At 31.3% G+C, this 22818-nt stretch overlaps 2 protein-coding genes, 1 non-coding gene and 1 pseudogene across 3 annotated transcripts; 2 read left to right on the top strand and 2 right to left on the bottom strand.

Moving 5' to 3' along the window:
• Positions 3528–4326, bottom strand: LOC109360031. Its single transcript, XM_019604774.1, has one exon. The coding sequence runs from the start codon at positions 4275–4277 to the stop codon at positions 3645–3647; it is 633 nt and encodes a 210-aa protein (XP_019460319.1). The 5' UTR covers positions 4278–4326; the 3' UTR covers positions 3528–3644.
• LOC109360025 (beta-1,3-galactosyltransferase 7-like) lies at positions 6558–9766 on the bottom strand. The gene is made up of 11 exons (XM_019604764.1): positions 9649–9766; positions 9416–9512; positions 9253–9314; positions 8949–9160; positions 8786–8849; positions 8200–8272; positions 7995–8115; positions 7795–7882; positions 7574–7699; positions 7151–7260; positions 6558–6775 (listed from the first exon to the last, which is right to left on the bottom strand). Exons 1-11 carry the CDS (start codon positions 9738–9740, stop codon positions 6618–6620), a joined length of 1203 nt encoding a protein of 400 aa, XP_019460309.1. The 5' UTR covers positions 9741–9766; the 3' UTR covers positions 6558–6617.
• Positions 16645–21372, top strand: LOC109360024 (annotated as a pseudogene).
• On the top strand, positions 18877–18949 carry TRNAS-GGA. The gene has a single exon. It is a non-coding gene; the product is annotated as a tRNA-Ser (tRNA).

The following is a 22818-nucleotide window of genomic DNA, read 5'->3' as shown; positions in this document are numbered from 1 at the left end:
GTTTTGTAAAAACAATTTACATTATTTCTAAATGAGAAAAAATATGTGTGTTTATACCGTAGGGTTTATTTGATTGCGAAAAATTAAGAAGAGAGAAAGATAGAGAAAATCAAATTTTCTCATCTTTCTCTCTTTATAATCAAAGGGAAAAAAGTTTTTCTTCCTCTTCAATCTCTCTCACATTTTTCTTCACTCTAATTCACCTCTATTAAAAAGACTAATAGTCTCCTAATGTTGAAATATATGTTGTTGAATAAGTTAAAACAATCATTTACAAATAGTATATTATACAATTATCTATTTTATTAAAATTTAATAGTTTAAATTAATGAGTATATTTGAACTATAAGATTTCTATAAAGTGGATAGTCATGAACTATAAGATTTCTATAAAGTTGATAGCCAACTTAGGACTACTATTTCACAGTTTGTGTCACACCATGTATCATGTGTTTGTGACCAGTAAAAAAATACTTAATAATTAAATTTTAACTTAAATATATATTTTTTGACCAATCACAAGTCCACGATACATGGAGTGACACACAAACTGTGGGACAACATATGTGTATCCTAAAATGGGAGTACATCTGTTGTCCCACAATTTTTCACACTCCATATACTATGTGCTTGGGATTGGTAAAAAAATACTTAATAATTAAATTTTAACTTAAATAATTTTTTTGATCAATCACAAATCCATCGCACATGGAGTGACACAAACTGTGGAACAGCAGATGTGTATCCTAAAATGGGAGCACATCTGTTACCCCACAGTTTGTTTGTGCTGCTTCATATCCATGTGCTTGTGATAGTTGTTTGATCTTATGGCAATTCAAATAATATTTCAACTTCCATATAAAGTTTAGAAGCTCCCTTTTGTTTTAGTATCGGTAGTTAGACTCTAGATTCCGGAATGTGTCGTTTTTGTTACACTACCATGGCTGTCTTTATAGTTATCCTATTATTAACTTGTGCCATATCACATATTTTGGATGATGGTGGATGGAGATCAAAAACAAGAAAGGTGAATATGGTTATAGTTTCTCTTTTCTATATCTTTTTAGGACCTTTAAAGCATTCCTTCTTGTAGTGGTACAATGAAAAATTAGGTTGACTTGTTTTTTCTGTAGAGCTGGTGTACATATGGCATGGAGAGAATTTGTGCTAGGCTTTAGATTCCTGGGAATAGAAGTTATATGTAACATTACATGTTCCATATTTTCACTTTTCAATTGTTATACTGCATCTCTATTATTATAGAAAAGAGACCTTATTTTTGGTATTAAGGCTGGATGCATCTTTTTCCACCACCCTTTTTCCTTATACTGCCACCTTGAAATATGTTTGTGGTAGTAGTTTGTTCTCATTGAAATATGATCCCAAAATAATCATTTCAAGAAATGGAGTGTGTTTGGGGAAAAAAGCTTCCTTAAGGCTTACTTGATGCATTTATGGACTAAAGTGATTCACGTAGCTACTCTAACTGAATGTTGAATATGTGTGTTCCCCTCTTACGTATTAGTTAACCTATATATTCAATCTTTCCTGAATATTTATATATTCATTTAACCTTTTGGTTGCATTTTATATTTTATCATGAGAATAATATATTATCCTACTAAATCTTCTTACCTATAAAAAATTGATAGATGTCATTTGTAAATTAATAATAGGAGGGTAGATCATTTTCCTCCTTTACCGTAACTTTATATGATGTCGCTGATCTTTCTCCATTAGATACTGTTCTTAACGGCATGTTGATGTTGTTGACTCTTTTAAGTCTTGAATGATACTCAAAACTCTTTATCCAGCGTCAGACATCTTTAATGATACTAAATATGTCGGTCAGTGTTGCTACCAATTCACATCGTTTGCCCCACGTGGAATGCAAATTTCCAATGTCACCTTATGTCTTCAATTCAATTATTGCGTCTTTCACGGTTTGGTTGAGCCAACTATTTTCCAATGTTTTAGGTCCATGTGAGGTGGTCCATAATAACGCTACTCATTTATTTGTAATGTGACCATTCTTAGCATCATGTTATGATATTGATCTGTGTTGGCCATTACGTCATATTGATCAGTGTTAAAAAAAAGGTAGTGGCTTTTGTAAAGAAACCTCATTGTAGGTTGTTTTGGTTAATTTTAGTACATATTAAATACTAGTATGAAGAAGATCTTTGCTTCTGACATTGATAAAGTTTTGATGAAGACACCAACATCACCAAAAAGAAGAAAATTAATATTACTTATGAAGACCAAGAAGATTAAAACTTCAAGACAATTAGTGTAAGTCTAAATAGTTACTTTTATCATGTACTCTTTAATATACCAAAGTAGTAGTGCTCAAAATATTTTAAAAGAAATTGAAACACTTCAAGTTTTAAATGAAAACATTTTTCAAAATACTGTGTAACAGGTTACTGAAATTTGAGTAACATATTACATGAGTGAGAATCAGTTATCCAACAAAATTTGAATTGGAGTAGCCGATTACTCTAAGTGAATTTTAAATTAACTATTGGACAGAACATTTGGGCAAATTGATTATCCAATGCTGTAATCGGTTACTGAGAGCTGTTACATCAATTTTTCAGATTTAAACTCAAGGGTTTTCATCCCAAACGAAATGTATTCATTCCAAACAACTATTACTCTTTCATAAATGCACAATGACTTATTGAAAAGCCTAGTTAAATGCCTTAGAACTTAAAATCATTAAACAACTCCTTCATAACTCTTTCACACTTTTTCTTACAACTTTCCTACACTTTTCTGAAATAGTTTTCTGCACTTCTACCAACTTGAACTCAAACTTTCAAAATTATTTTTCTGAGTTGCTTGAAGTAAAGTGTTTCAAAGTTTTGTAAACTTAAAGAGCATTATTACTAAGTATACAAAAGAGTTGATTGGATGCAAGTGTTATTATATTTCATACTTGTAAAGGCAATCTAAGCCATTATTGTAATTACTTTCTTTCACAAGGCTGTGAACAGAAAGGGGATAGAGTTACTTGGAAAGGTGTTTTCCAATGGTATAAGTATTGGTGAGTGTGTAAGGTACATAGAGATCTCGGGGTGAGATAATGTAATTACAACTCATAATAATTAGTGGAAAATCTTTTGTGCTGCAAGAGTGCTGGACGTAACCTTCGGTGGACAAGAAGGTGAACTAGTGTAAAACATTTGTGTACTCTCTTCTCCCTTGCCTCTTTGATTTATTCTTGTTTATTTTTTACATATTATCTGCTGCATTTTAACTCTTCATCTTGCAGAAAAAGTGATCATAATTTCTAGTCAACTAATTCATCCCATCTTAGTTGCAATCTCATTCTTACAACTAGATCTTTAATCTTTTCACTAATTTATCCCACACACCACTCAATATTATAGTGATAGAGAACTAAAAACACTTAGGTGATACTCGAGGAAATATGTCTGAATAGGAAGAAACATGTGTTTGGTGTATTTTATAAATAGAACATGACAGAAGACTAGAAAGTAAAACATTTTAGTTCCAGAGATAAATAAAACCAAATAATAAATCATGTTCCATCTTGTTCTATATGTCTACCAAGCACTACCTTACATTACATTTGATGTTGAATTTTGAAGAAAACATAATTTCTTGAATGTTTCTCATCATCCATCAAACACGCTTGTAAGCTGAAGATGATGTCTTGGTTGGTGAATCTGTTGAACCTGTAAGCTTTTCAATGCAGCCCCACCTGACCTTCTTTTCCAAACACTATCCACCTTGCTTCCTTCCTCAGACTTGTGCACTCTCTTGATTACAGGCAAAGGAGGATCCATATTCTCAATGCTTATAGGAACAAAATTCTCATTCCCACACCTATTATTTCTAGGCACATCAGGACTTTTAACTCTTGCTCTAGGCCTAGTTTCACAGCTTGAGGCAGTAGGAACAGTAGCAATTGTGTTGATGTATACGCTTTTTCCTGAGAAGAGCCTTTTGAGCTTGGAATACTTGACCACTGAACTGGGGGCTGTGGTAGTGTTATTTTTAGGGGTGAGTCTGAGTTTGTGTGAGATTGGAAGTCCAGTTATTTTGTTGTGCCTCTTCACCTGACCTGTGCAACCAATTCTAGGGGACAAAGGGTCATTAGAGAAGGACCAAAAAGGGTCTCTAGAGTTTGGAAGACTCACATCTTTGATGGATGGCCTTGAACATAGCATAGGCAGGAACATGCTTCTATGATAGATATGCATGCTTTGGTGGGAAAAGTGATTATGGTGATGATTTTCACTACTCATGTTTCTCTAGATGACTCTATTTCAGTTAAGAGGTAGAGAGAAGAGTGAAGATCAAAAAAAGATCATTACCCATTTCAGTATGGTTTTGGTATTTCTATCTTCTAAAAGTTTGATTTAAGTGTACCTGATGACAATTAGTCACATTAGTAATGAGTTTGACATAAGTTGCATTAGGGTCATAACCACATTATTACTATAGACTAAAACCAAATTTTTTAACAAAAAAGCATCAAAACCAAAGGAATTTTATAAAGACTAAATTTCCTGGAACAAAAAACAGATTTAAACCTAGCAAAATTAATAATTTACAGTTACACCAAGACAAAAGAGAGTAGAAAATATCATTGCAGAAAAGGAGCCTCACGTAAAACATGCACACGCATCAAACTAAGGAATAAGGATCACTTGTCCCAAAGTCTGTCCCAATTCTCTGTCCTCATCCGTTAAAAATTGACACATAAGTAAATAGAGTTTTTTTAAAAACAAAATGATACATTTTTATATTACTTGTTCACAATTGATTGGACTGAGATAGGATTTAGGGATGAGATGTGGGACAGAGGATCTTCGTCCCAAACTAAGAGGATGGGGACAAGTATGGATCCTTCCATTGATTTTATCTAGGAGTAAACATGACTCGGCCTCACCCGCTCACTCAGTACGACCTGATTATGATCGGGCCTGAATAGGGTCGGGTCTTATCAGATCTAGGATTGACTTTTAGTTTAAAGATTAGTTTATCCCAACCGGACCTATGATCGCCTAATTTTATCTACATATTCTTGAGTTTGTGGGTGAATAACCTCTTCCATACAGATTTTGGAGAGGAAACTCTTTATTGAGTGTGAAGACGACTTAAAACAAAGGGGGAGTTTTTTTTGTTGTATAACTAAGAATATCTCATATTCTCTTAATCTCAAATATTATTATTAAGAATAGGATATTTCACCCTTGACATATTATGATTCTGGACACAAATTTCTCATACCACTAGTGCAACAACTCAATGGTCTACTTAGAGGGATTTATAGGGTGTACATTTGTTGTTTCATATTTAGTATCATTCCATGTATCATGACTTTTTGATTGGTTGAAAAATATATATTTAAGCTAAATTTAATTTTTAAGTATTTTTTTAACCATTCATAGCTTATGGCACATGGAGTTACACTACTATAGGATAACACATGTGTTCCTAGATTTATATGCCCCATAATAAATCTTAAGGATCTATTTACGAGCTTGGTTTTAGAGAGTAATGGAAGGCTTAAGAATTATCTCACAAATATATTTCATAACTTTCAAATCTTCTCTTTCTCTCAATTGCCCTCCAAAAACTCACTCGGAAACATAACCTAATGGAAGTTTGTGCAATTTTTCATTAAATTAAATAACATAATTGTGTCATTAAATATAAGTATGTTCAATAATCATTATTTATATCTTAATCGACCTAAATGAAACTTTACAAATCAATCCAAATAACATCAAATTGATCGAAATGAATGTTTTTATTGTTTTGCTTTGGTTTATTAGTGAAAACATGAATCCAAATTTGGATTCCAAAGATCGAAGAACCACACGTTATACTTAAATATATGTATCATAATATAAAATAGCACATGTACTTTATGTTATGTTTTCTTTTGAATATTATATGTCTCAATATTTAAAATACAAAATTTATTACATCAACTTATCCTATTAAGTTTTATAAAATATAAAGCAAAAAACGGATTCAACTATAATTGAAGGCCTGATTATGGCATTTTCTATGGTCAATTTTAGATGTTATTAGTCTAATCATTAACATTGGTGAAGCATTAACGACTTAAAATTATCAGATGACTCCAAATCAATTTTGGAGATATAGTTGAGATTATTTGTATTGTAACAACTTCTCAATTTTATACCAACGGGCGTTGGTTCAAATGGTACATGCTTGATTTCCCTTAAGCAAGAACCCGGGTTCGAGTCTTGTGGATGGAAAAAATATCCGTTGGGAGAGTTAGCCCCACTTACCTGTGGATGTGCCCGGCTCGGATAGGATTACCAGAAAAGTTCTTGTCCCATATCCCACACCAATCAGTATTTGCCAACAAATTAAAAATAACATTTCAATTTATCTTTATTTTATTAAAATAATATGTTAATTTCATATGTCAATATATGAATGGAATGTGACATGAATGAGGACACCAAGTTGGGACAGGTTATCCCCATCCTAGTTGTCTTATTCTCACACTGAACATATTATATATATATATATATATCCTCAAATCACACCAAAACACCTTGTTTCATGTAAAATAAGAATCAGTTTCTATTATTCTGTTCAACCTAGGCTCCTAAAGTAAAAGCACTCCAAACAGCTCCATCCCCTTCACTGCACTTTGAATGAACATATTTAATCTTCTCGACCGAGTTGCAGATTCCACTGCAGTTCCAATCAAATGTTGCAACACACGTGTTACCTACTTGTGTCTTCCACTCACAGTCTACATAAGCATTGATACAAATGAGAATGACAACCACATTCAGAAGGTAAAACAGTGTGTGGTTGAGGAACCCAGTTGAACTTTAATTATGTAGTCATGAATGTTGATGTTGTTATAATGCAGCATTTAGTAGATATATCAGAACATGAAAAATGAGAACATGCAGGTTTTATTATGTGTTTGGTGTACTATATAGATTATAAATCACGAGGAAGTTATATAGTGACACTAACATATATGCTAAATGCTAACAACTCTTGCAGTACTCGACACAAAAATAGATTCTTTATTTCTGTGACATTCCTACTTCAAAAGAGATATTGGTATAGACAAAATATGCTAAATGCTAGTTACTTATTTTTAGATGCCATATACCTGGAGGGGTACCACAGCACATATTGCGGTCGTCAATATGTTCAATTTCAAGGCCAATAAGCCATGCACCAAGTGAGACATCTTCATTAGCATATTTGTGCAATATTGGCCTGCAGTCACAATTAGGAACAGTGAAATTTGTGTCTTGCAATATTCAATTTCATACAGGCATCAGATTCTTGCTGGTTATATAAATCTGGACTGAACCAATGCTAAGAGTTCCTATGTAGAATTTTTTTTCTTACTGTAAACAAATAAGAAAAAGTTGTTTTGCTTTCAAAAAATTGGCTAAATGATCATTCCCTACAACGAAAGAACTAGTTTTGTGCTCGATTTAACATTCAATGCTCAAAAGCAAAAAAAAAGAAGGCCAAACATTAGAGGACAGATAACTAGATGCTTCATGAAAAATCATATCCTTACTGGTTCATGGAAATGTAAGTGGCTAGATCCTTAGAGATAGCATATATCTGCCCTGTTGCATGTCGGAAGTATTTGTTCCCTTCTTCTCCAAACTTCCAAAACTCGGGTTCATGATACTTAACATCCCTAGATATACAGAAAGATGTTCACATAACTGCTTAGTCACAACAAGGCAAATAGGAAAGGAATAACCTCTTTCTTTATAAGTCCAGTGCAATTACTTTTGAGAAAGAACAGGCCCAGATTTCATACACCCAATGTAGACCCTCGGTTTTGGACGATGACGAGCAAGGGTTGTAGCCAGTGCACCTAAACAGAAACAATTGTGAGAATAAATTTCACCAGTGAGGGAATTGCAGCAGAGGAAAACATTGAAGGAAAAAATGGCATGGAAACACAAGAAAGATGTTAAAGCACATGCCTAAGTTGACATGGACATCATCATCCACTTTAACATAAAAATCAGCATCCCATTTTGCAACAGCAGTAGAAAAGAATTTTATTGTCTTTGCAGATAGTTCATGATACCCTTCAACATGCTCCTACAGTAAAATGAAAAAAACAATGTCATATTACAGCCAGATTATCCAGATTTTTTCCCATAAGCAATTATTATGATCTGTTACCAAGCGAAGGAAGTCTTTGTGCTGGGATTCTTCTAAATCAATAGCTCGATCTAGAACGCTTTTCGAAGTTGCGCTGAGATAAACATGTCAATATCACTCATTTAGTTCGATTAAGTATTTACTGTAAATCATGTAAACATCTATTTATCTTAAGGTAAGAGTGATAATATAACAATGTTGTGTTGCATTCCAGAGAATTTTGATTTGAAGAACAGAACTAAACATTCATCATAACATCATAATTACCCCCTCTGCACATATTGCTTATTTTCAAATGTTAAAAACCTGAATTTTAAACTAATACCTTCTGTCTTCAGCACTCTCTCAATTGAAAAAGATATGCTGTCAAGAACATTTGATGAGTTCGATCATTTAAAATAATAGGATGCAAGTACACCATCTCAAACAGGAACCAACAAAAGATATTTCATATAGCTCACATTGTAAGCATTAAGCAATAAATTCATTGCGGACCGCTTCAGGCGCTATTAATTGTAATTCTCTCTTGATTCACATCATATTTTGTTTTGAAAATAATTTCATGTAACAAACCCAGAGTCCCAAACAGAATCATGCAGGAAATTACCTGTGACCAATCACGAATCTGATGACAATTCCCTTCTCACGTTCCAATTGAATTAGCTTTTCCCCTGATCAGAAATTGAAGCAGAAAAACACAGCTTGTTAGACATTGATCCATTGTCATTTAGATTACATTAGAACAGTTTTTCAATAGAAATATAACATACCTTGAGGCATCCAAGTTTCCCTAACCGAATCACGCCGCTTCCGGCTACTGAAAGCAGTGTTTATGCCAATCACTATAAACACCTTCTTCCTGAGAGGATCTTCAGCAGAGAGACCATAACCCGAGGTTGAACCGGAACCCGTGATGATCCCTGGTTCTCTCCTAGCTGGTGCTAGTTCCATCTGAAGCATTGAAAATTGCTTCTCTAGGGATCTAACATGCCCAAATGAAAAAGAAAAACACCAATTATTTCAATTACAAGTAAATTTACTCAAAAATTGAAAAAAATTCTTCTTAGCACTCACTGAATAGCTTCATGGGTTTTGTGCACTCCATTCATTACTTCCTTATCCAGCACATGCTGCTTCTAATGCATTCCAAAACACCCCAAAGATTTCAAAAACATGGAAACTAATTTAAAACAAGTACAAAAAATGGAATTTGAAATTTAATGTGAGTAAAGCATACCTTTTTAGTATCACAGTCCTCTGATACCATTTGCAACTTTTGTTCATGCGCATGTTTTGAAAGCAACACACGTTTGAATTGTGGAGGTTCCGACATCCTATAAAGTAACACAATGGTGAATACAATCATAGAAATTTGAACCTGAAGACAAAATAAAATGGTAACACACACAGAGACATATAGAAGTTTTGAACTTTCTTTTATTTCCATTATTGCATGAAAAAGAGTAGTACCTGGTTGTGAAGACCATTCCAACAAGGAAGGAAAACACAGAGAAAATGGGAACCCATTTTACAGAGATTTTGGAAGAACCACGAATCTTCATATTGGACTTGTTTGTGGAACTGTGTCTCCGTGAAACTTGGATGGTCGGAATGTAATGCTCCAATAAGTCATGGCTCGTGCAATTTATATCACAATTGTATGTATCTTGAATGTTTTATAATCATAAGGGAAAAGTGAACAAAGCCATCTAAATTTTATGTTTTTTTTTTTGTAGTATTGGGGGTATTTTTTACTTGGTTAAGTAAGAAACTAATTATTTCCATAAATTCATCATGGCCCTTCCAAACAAATGTCATTCGCAGAAATTAAACTTTCGATCTGGTCTTCAAGATCCACTTAGGCCTTATACCACTAAATTAATGTGATGTTGATATTTTATATTATTTGTAATAAGTTATTATTAATTATTTTTTTATAATTATCCTTTAAATTTTATCATTTGTTAATTATGTGAATAAGTATATTGTTAAATTATGAGTAGGTTAACGAGTACATTAATGCAATTATACTCATAGTATAAGTAGAGAATAATGTATCTCCTCATATGACTTATTAACCAGTAAAAATGTGACATGTGCTATTTTGTTTATTTTTAAAAATATTTTTATAGAAAATGATGAAACATGACACATGTCATGATTTCACTAATAAGAGGAGATAATTTATCTCTTCATACCAGGAGATACTTCATTCTCATATAAGTAAAGCAATAATACATGTTAACTACTATTGGTATCCGAATAAAACTGACATTATAAAATAAAATTAATTAAAAACTAAATAATAAATCAATTTAAGAGTTAAAAATGGTTAATACATAAATATACTCAAGTAGATAATAAATAAATTTAAGAGTTAAAATTTGTTAATACATAAATATTGGTATATTTAAAAAAATAGTTATTTAATACTTGAGTTTAAAATAAAATGTATGACAAAAATATTCTTTATTATTAATTAATATTATTTTTATGAACGTGTTAATTTCACCGACAATTAAAGTTTAAAAAATAAAAATGAAGAAAAAATTGTTTATAATCACTTCATGCCAAAGAAATAAAATTTGGTTTTATACACTTTCCCTAATAATAATAGTATTAATTATTATTATATGGTTTAAGATCCATTTACTCTAAGAGTTAATTTTTTAAACTTATTTTTTATCCTAGTTAATTATTAATTGTATGAACATCTAATAGTTTAGATTTACTCATTAATTCAAATAATTGTAATTTTTTAAGATTGATGACTAAATGAAGAGTAAATTTAAAAAACTTACTGTATATCCCTCATCTTATTATTTTATATGCATCATTTAATGAGTATAGGTAAAACCAAAACGTCAGACATTAAATATTTGTAATTAATGAGTTTGTTGACTATTATAAATGATTATGCAAAAATAAATGCAATTTAAGGTTGTCAAAGTACATGCACATTGTTTTTCATATACAATGTAGTAGTATTGTTGATAGATATAACAGTCCAATCAAATGTTAAATGAAAATAATTAATATAAACTGTTGAATAATTATGTGAAGTAAATTATTTTTTAAGAAAATATATGACAATTTATTAACTTTATCTTAACCTTCTATTGTATAATTTATATTTATATTTGTTATTCTCATAATTTTATATAAAAACTACTATACTTGTTGAGGCACGCAATCTCTATGAAGCATAAATGTATTTTTTCTATTAACTTAATTCTTTTGTTTCATTTTAATCCTTTAGCTTTGTTTTTGTTAGTAGTTTAGTTCTTCTTTTAAAACTTCATTTACAAATTAACCTGAGTTATTCGTTGAGTCTACTCCTTTGGCTTTTCTAAATGGTATGCCTTATCCTGATTTTAGTATGTTTTTATAGTATAACTCGCTTAATATTATTTCTTTAAAAAAGTTAGACTGTAATTATTCAGGAAATATGACCAAACTTATTTTTTGGATTAAATAGGCTTGACCTATTTAATATACAAAGCATATTTTAATTTTAAAATTGTTTATTTAATTACAAATTTACAAATTACAAATATAAAAGATTCTTGGTTTATACTTTATACAAAGACTTATGCATTTAAATAAACTAGGCTGATTACTCGTGCACGTAATGTGTAAATGTTTAGTCCTTATGTTTAATCATTTATTTTACAAATACATTTTTTACTACAAACACACACACAATAATAATAGCAACAAAAAGATGAAACAAAAAAAGTAATTGTTTCGTATAATGATAAATAACTTATAAACAGCGAGAGAGAAAATGTCACCATTCAAAATAGGATTTTCTTAACCACTATCCCAATGACAATGTTTAAGGAACCTAAAAAATATAAAATTAAACTTAGAAAATGTTGTATTTAATGTACATATAATAGTCAATATTAAAATATTTAAGACTGTATTTTTTGTTTGTTTGTCTAGATATAGCCCTATAAAAACAATGGTTAACAAAATTCTTTAAAAATAGTAATAAAATAATAAAAGTTGAAGTTGAGAGAGAGAGAAGCAATTTTAAATAATAGAAGACAAATTTGAGCAACAAGAAAGTCCTTTATCACAATAATAAAATAAAAATGATTTAAAAATAATCCCTATTAAACAAAAAATATAAATAATAAAAGACTAAAAAAATATGCTCCTACTTTTTTTTTTTAAAATGACAAAAAAATTAAGTATTGGAAGCTGAATGACAAAAATATAGTTTTTAACTTTTTATGGCCAAATTAAGTATATTGTTTGTTACTTTTAGTCATACATATAACATTACTTATCTATTACAATATTATTATTATACAATTGATATTTGACATTTTGACTACTCTAAGATGTCTTTCGGATATTTGTATTGTATGTCTAGAGAAAAGGTTAAAAAAATAAGTAAAAATAAAATAATTTGATTTATTATTAGATAAATTGTTAAATTCTAATCCTCCGTAGATAGTACTCTATTTCTTAATATGTGCCTAAGGACACACTAGCAATCTTTTAACTTTTCATATTAAAAAAAGTACATTCCCCTTGACTTTTATAATATATTTTTTTATTATATTCACGTAAAGTAAGAAAGTTAGATAACATAGTTTTGTAATGAATTTGTCAAGCCATTTGATGTACTTTTTTAGAATAATCTTTCATTACTCAAACTCATCTATTTTCTATTTTCACCCGTTAATGATTTTTCCCCCTAAAAAATGTAATTAATATATAAAAATCCACACATGATTAAGTAACATACTTTCAAGTTAATTATTGGATGTGTTCACTATTTATGTAAAATAACATTTTTCTCAATAAATTTTCCTCATTATCAATAAAAATCATTACACATTTTACTTAATGCAATAAAAAGGAAGAAATAGTTAATATACAATAATTCCCTAAAAGTGACAAACAATACTAAAAAACTTAAAAATACTAATGTGAAAATTAAATTGAGATTGATATAGTAATAAGCTAGCACCCCTTGTCCTTATTACGTGATCCTTTGTATATTTCACTGAAGTTAAGAAAGTTATACTCACTAACCTCTTTTATAATCAAATTTAACGTATATTAGTTGCTTTGATTTAATAAATTGCATTGATTTAATAAAGAAACATACAAATGTTTGAAATTATTCTTTAGTATGCATTATATGATAAATTGTTTCTATTAAAAGTGATATTTGAAATATGTAAATATAGTTACAGTTGCCTATATTCAAGATGTAAAGATGATTATGTTTTCATTATAATTGAGACTAGAAAGAATAATTCTACGATTAGTTTTATTAAAATAAACAATATATTTTTACTAAAGTATTGTTATTATGACTCATCATTTTATATTTCTATTGCATGCCAGTTAATAATGATATCTTGAAAACAACAACAATTAGTCTATTTAAAAATTAGAAAAGTATTCTAAAAGAAAAATCAAAGTCAATTTCTCAACAGAAAATAAATGTTAAATCAAACATTAATAATAAAAACTTAAAAGAATATAATTGTTGAGTTGAAATTTTGAATACTTAAAAAACAAAGTAGTTAGTTTTTCACACACTTACATATAAAAATATGGAACTGAGAGAGTATAAGGCATTATAGAAAATATGAATGGAGATATATTTAACATGCATGTTTAGATACAAGTATATTATGTTATTTGATATTATTATTAAAGACTAAATTTTAATTAGAATTAAGTTTTTAATATGTTGTTAAAATTTTATTGATGATACTTTATTTATTATTATTGGTTTATAAGTGATATGTGTCATAATTTTGTTGATATGATGATTTAGTAGGATGATATATCATTACTCTTATCTCTAAAGAAAATGATATATTCTTCTACTAAATTCTTTTGTCAATCATCCTTCTCACAAAGTTACACATATGTTACAATGTGATACTTTATTTATTTATAATTCATTTACAAGTGACATGTATCATACATTTATGGGTAGGAGAGTTTTTATAAGGATTTAGCATGAGGATATGAGATTATTCTATCTCTAAATTTATACATTACATGAGCGTAATCGGTTCCAGTTTAAATCACGAAATAGATGAAACCAAACCGATCCAAACTGCACTGCACAAAAAATCGAACCGAAGTGAATTTTGACACCCCCTAATACTAAGTACTAAGGTGTGCCTCACTGGTCTGACGACATTCCATTTTAGTAATTAAGCTGTCGTGATCAAAATCGGAATTTCATAATAGATAAGAAGCCATAAATTCCACATCAAGATTTAGATGTTCCCCTATCTACTTCAAGTCCAAGCCAACTCGAACAAATTTTATTCATACTTCATTTCATGTTATTTTTATTGGGGAAAGTGATATTATTATTCTATAAATTCTTATACATAATAAGAGAAGTAACATGTATCATAAATTAATATTTTAGCTATTGATAATTGGTTTATAAGTTATATAAGTCATTTTTTTATGAATAAAAAAATTTGTATGGAAATATATCATTAATCTTCAATTTAACGTTATACCCTTTTTAAACAAAATTTAAAATTTTACAATTGATATAAATATAATATATAGTGATATATTATAAGAGTCTTGCTAAATATTGGCCTAATTGCAATGGCAAAGGAACCCAAAATAAAAATAAAAAAAATTATATACTTAATAAAATGATATAAATATTTTAGTTTTTTCAACATTAACTTTGCAATTTTGATTCTTTAACCACTACCATGTTTAACAAAACATATATTCTTTAATATATCTTAAATTTCATTTAAATTATAAATAACTTTCAAATTATACATATTAATAGTTATGACCTATGAGATTAGTCACATTAGATAAAATAATAACAATAGTTACAATGAAAAAATAAATTTTCGTAAAAATAATGTTCTAATATAGTGAAAAGTACTGCATTTATTTTTTCAATAGTTTGTTTAAAACATTTATTAACATAAAGCTAAAGTCACGTGGTTATGTTTATTCCCGCCAAAAAACAAACAAACAATATTTATATTATTTAAATAGTTTGTAAGAAAGAAGAGTTGGATTTAAAAATTAAGTTCACTGCCGGAAGGAGTATTAAAGTGAAATTTATATCTATCTATACTATATAAAAAGGTAAAACATGGTATAACTTTTACTATGGTGTAAATTTTACTTTATATTTTGTCACTCACATTATTTAATTTTTACAAAAAAACCATATAATCCTAATAAACCACCACCAATACATTAATTAACCACATATATCACCTTATACTAAACTTATCATAAACACAACAAAAATATAATATAAAGTACACCGAATATAACAAATATATTTTAATTATAAAAAATGAAATATATAAAAATTAAATACATATTACCATCTAATATTAACCGGCAGGCACGAAGTGCCTATATACACTAGCGTCTATAAAGCTAAAACTTGAAATAATTTCTCTCATGGTGTAATTTTCACTTCCTGTTTTGCCCTTAACATTATTTAATTTTTACAAATAACCATATAATCCTAAGCAACCACCACCAATACATTAATTAATCACATATCCTACCTTAAATTAAATATTATCATAAACACACAAAAATATAATATAAAGTACACAAAAATACATTCTAATTCTAAAAGATGAAATATAAAAAAAATTAAATATGTAGTATTATACAATATTCACCATCAGATACGAATACATATACACACTAGTATCTATAAATTAAAAATATAAAATTTGATATAGACTTAATATATCATTCAATGTTTAATAATTTATAATAATTGAATAATGAATGATTTACTAATAATATAAAAAACTTTTAGTTATCATTTTAGAAGGTTATTTTTACTATCTTGGCCTTGAGCAGATGTTAATATTCCATTTATCCTTAAATTGGGTGAGATATTTAATCTTGTTGGAGTAACTTTTTTTCTGAAATGTATCTAGACCATAAAATATCATGGCTACGATCATTATACCTCGATCAATAAAATTACAATATGATTCAAATATATACACTTTAATTTCTGAAATATAAGTTACATTTTATTGAAGTTGCACCCTGCTATATTTAATTCTCTTTTAATCAACTACATCATGATGAGGTATGATGTTAAGATGGATAATTTAAGCTTAGCGAAATTTTATGTTATTTCTGTTATGATTTCAACTTAAATAATCTTTTCACATTATCTTCCATCATTTATAACAACTCTATATATCTATCTAATAATTAATAAACTTAATAGTATGTAATAACTTGATGCAACATTTCTAACACAAGTATCTTTCGTATTCCGCACATTATTAAATATTACTAAATCTATCAATATCCAAAGACAAGCCTTAATTCAATAACTCCCTACCATCCCTTTCTGTATATAGTAGTACTATATATTTGACCTCTTGGGATCAAAAATAAAAAAACGCGTAGAATCCAAACAGACAAACACACACCTACTGGCTATTTCCACTCTCTCTCTCTCTTTCTCTCACACACACTCTTGTTACGTTTAAAAGCCCTCTGCCCTAACCAAACCCCTCATTCACTCTCTAATCATAACAACCAATTCTCTCTCTCTCTCTCTCTCTTACATAATATGTCACAATCTGCCCCCTTTCCCAGCCACGTCGACCCCAAAATCTGGCGGACATGTGCCGGAGCCGCCGTAAAAATCCCCAACCTCCATTCCAGGGTTTATTACTTCCCTCAGGGCCACCTCGAACATGTTTCTCCCTCTCCCTCTCCCTCACCTCACTACTCGTCACTCCACAACTTCCCCGTCGTACACTGTCGCCTCTCGAACGTTCAATTCCTCGCCGATCCTCTCTCCGATCAGGTTTTCGCCAAACTTCTCCTCCAACCTACTCCCAACCGCTTTCCCACCGATTCGCGTAATGAAGTTGCTGGCGAGTTTGGCGACGGTGATAACGTTGTATCGTACGCTAAGATTCTCACGCCTTCGGATGCTAATAACGGCGGTGGTTTCTCCGTTCCGAGGTTTTGCGCTGACTCTGTTTTACCGCCTCTGGACTTTGAGGCTAATCCTCCGGTACAGACTCTGAATGTTACCGATGTTCACGGCAAGGTCTGGCAGTTCCGCCACATTTATCGAGGAACACCACGGCGCCACCTGCTTACCTCCGGATGGAGCAAGTTCGTGACTCAGAAGAACCTTGTCGCCGGCGATTCCGTTGTGTTCATGAAGAATTCGAACGGGGAAGTGTTTGTTGGAATTCGTAGGGCGTTGTGGTTCTCCGGCGCAACGAATAATATGGCTGAGGATGAGGAGCATGGAGAAGAGTATAATGGTGGTTGTTGGAGGAGAGAGACGGGGAGAGTGTCAGTGAAAGCGGTTATGCAGGCTGCAGAAGCGGCGGCACAGGGTATGCCGTTTGAGATTGTGTATTTTCCAAGGGCTGGTTGGTCGGATTTCGTGGTGAGTGCTGAGGCAGTGGATGAAGCTATGAGAAGCGCGTGGGGTCACGGGATGAGAGTGAAGATGGCTATGGAGACAGAGGACTCATCCAGGATGACGTGGTTTCAGGGGACAGTGACATCAGCTTCAGTCCCAAACAGTGAACCCTGGCGAGGTTCTCCTTGGCGTATGCTTCAGGTATATATAATATTTCTATGCTTCCACTGCCTAATTATTTGTTTATGTTTTATGGATTCAAAATAACCTGTCATTATTAAGAGGTCTAGTATTGTTTTTTCCCGTTAGTGTCTAATTGTATATTGTAGAGTGTTTGGTAGACATTTTAGAATAGTAGGTAACAAAAAATATGGACCCTTTTATGGGTTTGCTTGTATCTCATAAACAGAATAGCAGTTGTGTTGCAATTGTGTCTGCTGTGATTGCGGGTATCTTGTTGAGTTGGAGTAGTTGCAGTGTGAAATTTTGCAATAAAACGTTTGTTTTTTAATTTGATGCAGTCTGACGCAGTTTTGATGAGGTCCGATGGGGCCCCATCATTATGAATTTGTGATTCAACACCACACTGCATTTGTGGCAGTCATCACAAACCCGATATTACTGATAACTTGGAGTCTGGTTTATAAGACATAAAATGTGCTGATAAATTTTTGTTTCAAGTGGCCAAGTTTTAAATTTAGTAAAGGTTATGGAATCACATCATACCATATGCTATTAGGCTATAATGGACTTTGGGCCATAGAGCTTTATATCTAATTTTTCCATCTGTGTTTAATGTTTCTCCCAAGATCATAGCCAAAGTGTGTGGGAAGTTTAGAAAATATATGCTCTGCTGTATTGATGGTATGTGACAATGGATGTTTGACATGTTTTTTGGGCATTCAAACATTGGAGTCGTAGATGATTCAAGGTTGTTTACATTTATCTAATTTATTTAAACTCGTGAAGAGATTGAACTGAGAAATACCAGTAGGATAACAATATGTATCCCATGCATAAGGGTATGTAACATTTTTATATTTGATTTGATAAGTTGTCCTGTTGCTTCTTTAATTTCTACACTTGTGCCTAAGCGTCCGACTCTGCTGGGTTAAAGTTGTGAGATTTGGGGTTTTCAGAAGTAATTTTAAGATTATAAAATTTTGCCTATCCATCCAATGGATAACCATTCATGGGGACATAGATAGTCACTATAATTAAAAACTGCAGTAAGTTTTTATTTAGCACATTTTGATGGACATAACGAGGATGGTGCATCAAGAATGGTTAGGATAGCTCAGCTGGTAGAGCGGAGGACTGGAAATCCTCGTGTCACCAGTTCAAATCTGGTTCCTGGCACATGATTAATTTGTATGAGTATCTATCCCCAAATTCATTAAAATGTTTAATTCTCGTGTTTACTGTGGATGGAATCCACTTGCGGATTTTGATAGTTATTGCACTGCATCTCAGAAACTACAGTCTTCATTGCAATATTTGGGCGTATGTGCTTCTGATTCTACTGGGCATGGAGAGCAAGTAGAGGGAAGTGATTTTTTACCAAATGTGCCCTGTTGTTCATGCCTGTAGGCAAAATGAACAGGTTGTTTCATCAGAAGAGAAACATATATCTTTTTTTTTTCTGTGTTTGTCCTGTATGTAATACTTCATTGTACTTGCAATGCCAAATTCTCAACAAGTTTTATTGAGAATCTACCCTTCCATGCATGTGTGGAAATGTATATATTGGGTAAATTATTGGGGGATTCTTTTTTCTGTAATATCTTGAGTCTTAGTATCATGTCATTCGCAGCAAACATATTCTTTTAATTGATAATAAACTTTAGTCAGCTAAAATAGTAGTATCTATAATCTATCATCTTTCTCAAAATTAACTTTATCTACAGGTTGCATGGGATGAACCTGAAGTTCTGCAGAATGCAAAGCGAGTCAGCCCTTGGCAGGTTGAACTTGTTTCTCCACCTTTACTTCATACAACATTCCCCCCAACAAAAAAGTTTAGAGCTGCCCAGGGTTTGGGCGTGTTAAGTGATAGAGAGGGAGATTCCTACTTTCCCATGGCATGGTTCACTAATTCATCGATGGGACACTTGAACAAAACATTGTTGAGTTCTGAAACTTTTCCTGTGGGCATGCAGGGAGCCAGGCATGATGCATTTTCTGCATCAAAACTTTTCAATTTTACAAATGATATTGATAACTCTTATCTTCGTATGGGTAGTAGTTATTTTGGGAACAATACAATGCCAATGTTGAAAACTGTGTCAACCGAATTAAACATTGGCAGTTCTCAATCTGAAAACTTGTCACCAAATAGCCACAGTAGTTTGCCTTCCTTTGGCACAGACTTTGCTGGGGGTCACAACTGCAATGCTGCAAAAGTTGGCTCTGGTTCATTTCTGCTATTTGGTAAGATCATACAGCCTGTTGGAAGTTATATGCGTGATGCTGATTGCATGGAAAATCGTGTCAGTAAGGGCTGTGGTGTTGGTGAAACTGAAGGCATTGACAACCCACCAGATCATTCTTTTGACTTACTCGAACTTACTCAACAGGCATGATGTCCAAAGCCAACGACCCTCGCCAGTTGAAATGTGTTATATGTGAAGCAGTTTTTGCAGATAAGTAGTTGTACAGGTAAGCATAGATCTGAGTGAATTTAATTTATCACTAATCCAATGATAAAATCATCTAACTTGTGCTCGAGAAATGGAATTTATCTCTATGTTGTTTTATTGCACTGTCTCAAATCTTATTTTTAATCTACACCTTATTTTATGATGGAGGGATTGGTCTGACTAAGTTCTTCTTCTAGGTAAATTTGATTATATGTATTCTTACATGTAGAGATTTATTGATATGCCTATTCCCCCCAAATAGTGTGTGATATATTTATGAGTTATGACACTTGTATTGCTTGTGGGGTTTCATCGACTTCAATAATACGTTTGATACAACTGGATCATCTTTTATTTTGAATGTGGGATTTTAAAAACTGACTAAAAGTATCAAATCAAAGTGGAAATGGACGTGGTGGTGTTCAATCTAAAATCCCGGTTATTGTGAATTGGTTCATTGTCTGACTATTTCTGTCTGTCTAGTTGAAAAGCGGGTATTAAAGATTTATAATAGATTTTATTTTCTGTATCATTTTAAGAGTTAAAGCATCTTACAGCCAATGGTAGTTCATAAAAGGCGCACCTCTTAGCACGAAATTGAGTGCCCAAAAGTAAGAATGTATAGTTCTGGCCTCTGACTTAGAGATTTATAATTTAGAACATCCTAACCTGGTTGACTTAGATTTGTTGTTTGGTTCAAGGGTATTCCATGATTCCATGATTTATTTTACTAAAGTTCATAGTATCAATCTATGCTTAACTTTGATTGCCTTTCATTCAGGTACGTAAGGCAGACAGGAAGTGGACTACTCTACTGATCTTGCTACTAATATATGTTTGCCTGCTATAAATATATATTTGCTCGTTATCTTTTGTTTCTCTTGTTGCAACTAGAAACTATGGAGCAAACTTCGTTGTATTCAGTTTTGCGTATGATAACAATGTCTGACATTTTGTGTCACATTTTCAAATATGTTTTCCCATTTTTTTCCTGCTGCTTCGATAGAGTGGGAGAATGATTGAAGATCCCCCAATTCAAACCTGGATCTGCTACAGTTAATTTTTTGCTACAGTTGCAGCCACAAATCTAATGATAAAGGTTGCCTCATACGGTTTTGTTTACGGTTTTATGATATATCTATATATATATATATATATATATCATATAATATAATATGAGGAGGACTGTTTACACTTGAATTAAGTTACACTATTTACACTTAATATCAGTCATCTATCTTCTTAAATCTAACTGACTAATATGATGAGAGAGAAAAAGAGAAATGTTAAATAATTTTTTAAGTTTAACCCACTTGATCCGTTGGATTTAAAAAAATGAATGCTTGAGATTGAATGTCACTTAACTTGGGTATAAACGGATCTTTCCTTATATATATACTAGCAGTATACTCGTGTATTTGCAGAAGACTCAAGTTGTTAGTTGAACATAAACATGTATTAGTTTAATAATACAATATAAATATTAAAGTTGTAGCCTTGTATGAGTTGAAACAACAAATAGTCATCTAAGTAAAAATAATTATAATATAAAAGCAAAAAATAAATGTGAATGAACAATTTAAAGTAATAAATCTTAACGACATAACTAACGTTTTTTATTTTGAATCTCAATAAATTAAACTTTAGTTCAAAATCTTAGTTTCTATGTAATTGTTTGTAATTTATTACATGTGAGGACTTTGGATAATAAAGAGATTAGTGCGAAAGTTCTCAACAACTAACAATGTTGAAAACAACAAAATTTAAGGAACATAAATGTATACACAATCAAAGTTTATAATATACATAACAACAAAATCTACCATGGATTTATAAATCAGACAAATTAGTTGTTGTATTTTAGATTTCACACTCCACTATTAAAGTACACCATCATTACATTTCAAGATGTACTTCTATGTGATTTTTCATATGGGTGCATATGTTTATATGGACCAATTAACTTTGTCGGGAGAAATGTTGAGAAATTACTTGAAGGAAGTTAGTTTGTGTAAACAAACTTATTTTGTAATATATCATTATGCATTAAGATTTTTTTGACAATAATTAAAAGGAAGCTATTATGCCTAAATTTTTTATATGATCTTAAAACTATTACAATAGTTCTTTCAAAAACCAATATCTTGAGCATACGTCTTCTACTTGTTTTCTTTCTTCACGAATTCCATTTTAGTTGCAAATATTATTAAATAACTTTACGGAGTTATTTAATAGACTAAGATAAAATGACTTTGTTGTTACCTAGTTAGTGGAAGCTTGGAAGATGGTTTATTCTCCTTAATATGATAATGGTTTAATTTAGGTGTTTCAGGTGGCTACAATAGTCCAACATTAAAGTGATTGATGAGTTTTTAGACATTGGTGGTTGAGAGTAAACTTCAAGAGAGTCAGTTCGCTTCTCTTTTTATCAGTGTTATGAGAACCGGATTGGACTTGATAATTCGACCGGTCTGACCGCTGAATGGACTAAAAAACGACTTTGATTTGTAGTCTTAACCAAATGAGTTTTGAACCGCTTTGAACTGGGAAAATTTTGATCTGATTGTGTTAAGCCTGGTTCAAGTGCAT

Source organism: Lupinus angustifolius, chromosome LG11 (genome assembly GCF_001865875.1).
Source record: "Lupinus angustifolius cultivar Tanjil chromosome LG11, LupAngTanjil_v1.0, whole genome shotgun sequence".
NCBI lineage: Eukaryota > Viridiplantae > Streptophyta > Magnoliopsida > Fabales > Fabaceae > Lupinus > Lupinus angustifolius.
Note: the sequence above shows the minus strand (reverse complement) of the source record. Positions and strands in the feature narration are given on the sequence as shown.

Coding starts and splice junctions, on each gene's coding strand:
- LOC109360031 (XM_019604774.1), bottom strand. CDS start 4,277: ATGAGTAGTGAAAATCATCACCATAATCACTTTTCCCACCAAAGCATG.
- LOC109360025 (XM_019604764.1), bottom strand. CDS start 9,740: ATGAAGATTCGTGGTTCTTCCAAAATCTCTGTAAAATGGGTTCCCATT. Junction 9,161..9,252: donor AAAACCCATGAAGCTATTCA/GTGAGTGCTAAG, acceptor TGGGCATGTTAG/ATCCCTAGAGAAGCAATTTT. Junction 6,776..7,150: donor GTGCTGTGGTACCCCTCCAG/GTATATGGCATC, acceptor ATGCTTATGTAG/ACTGTGAGTGGAAGACACAA.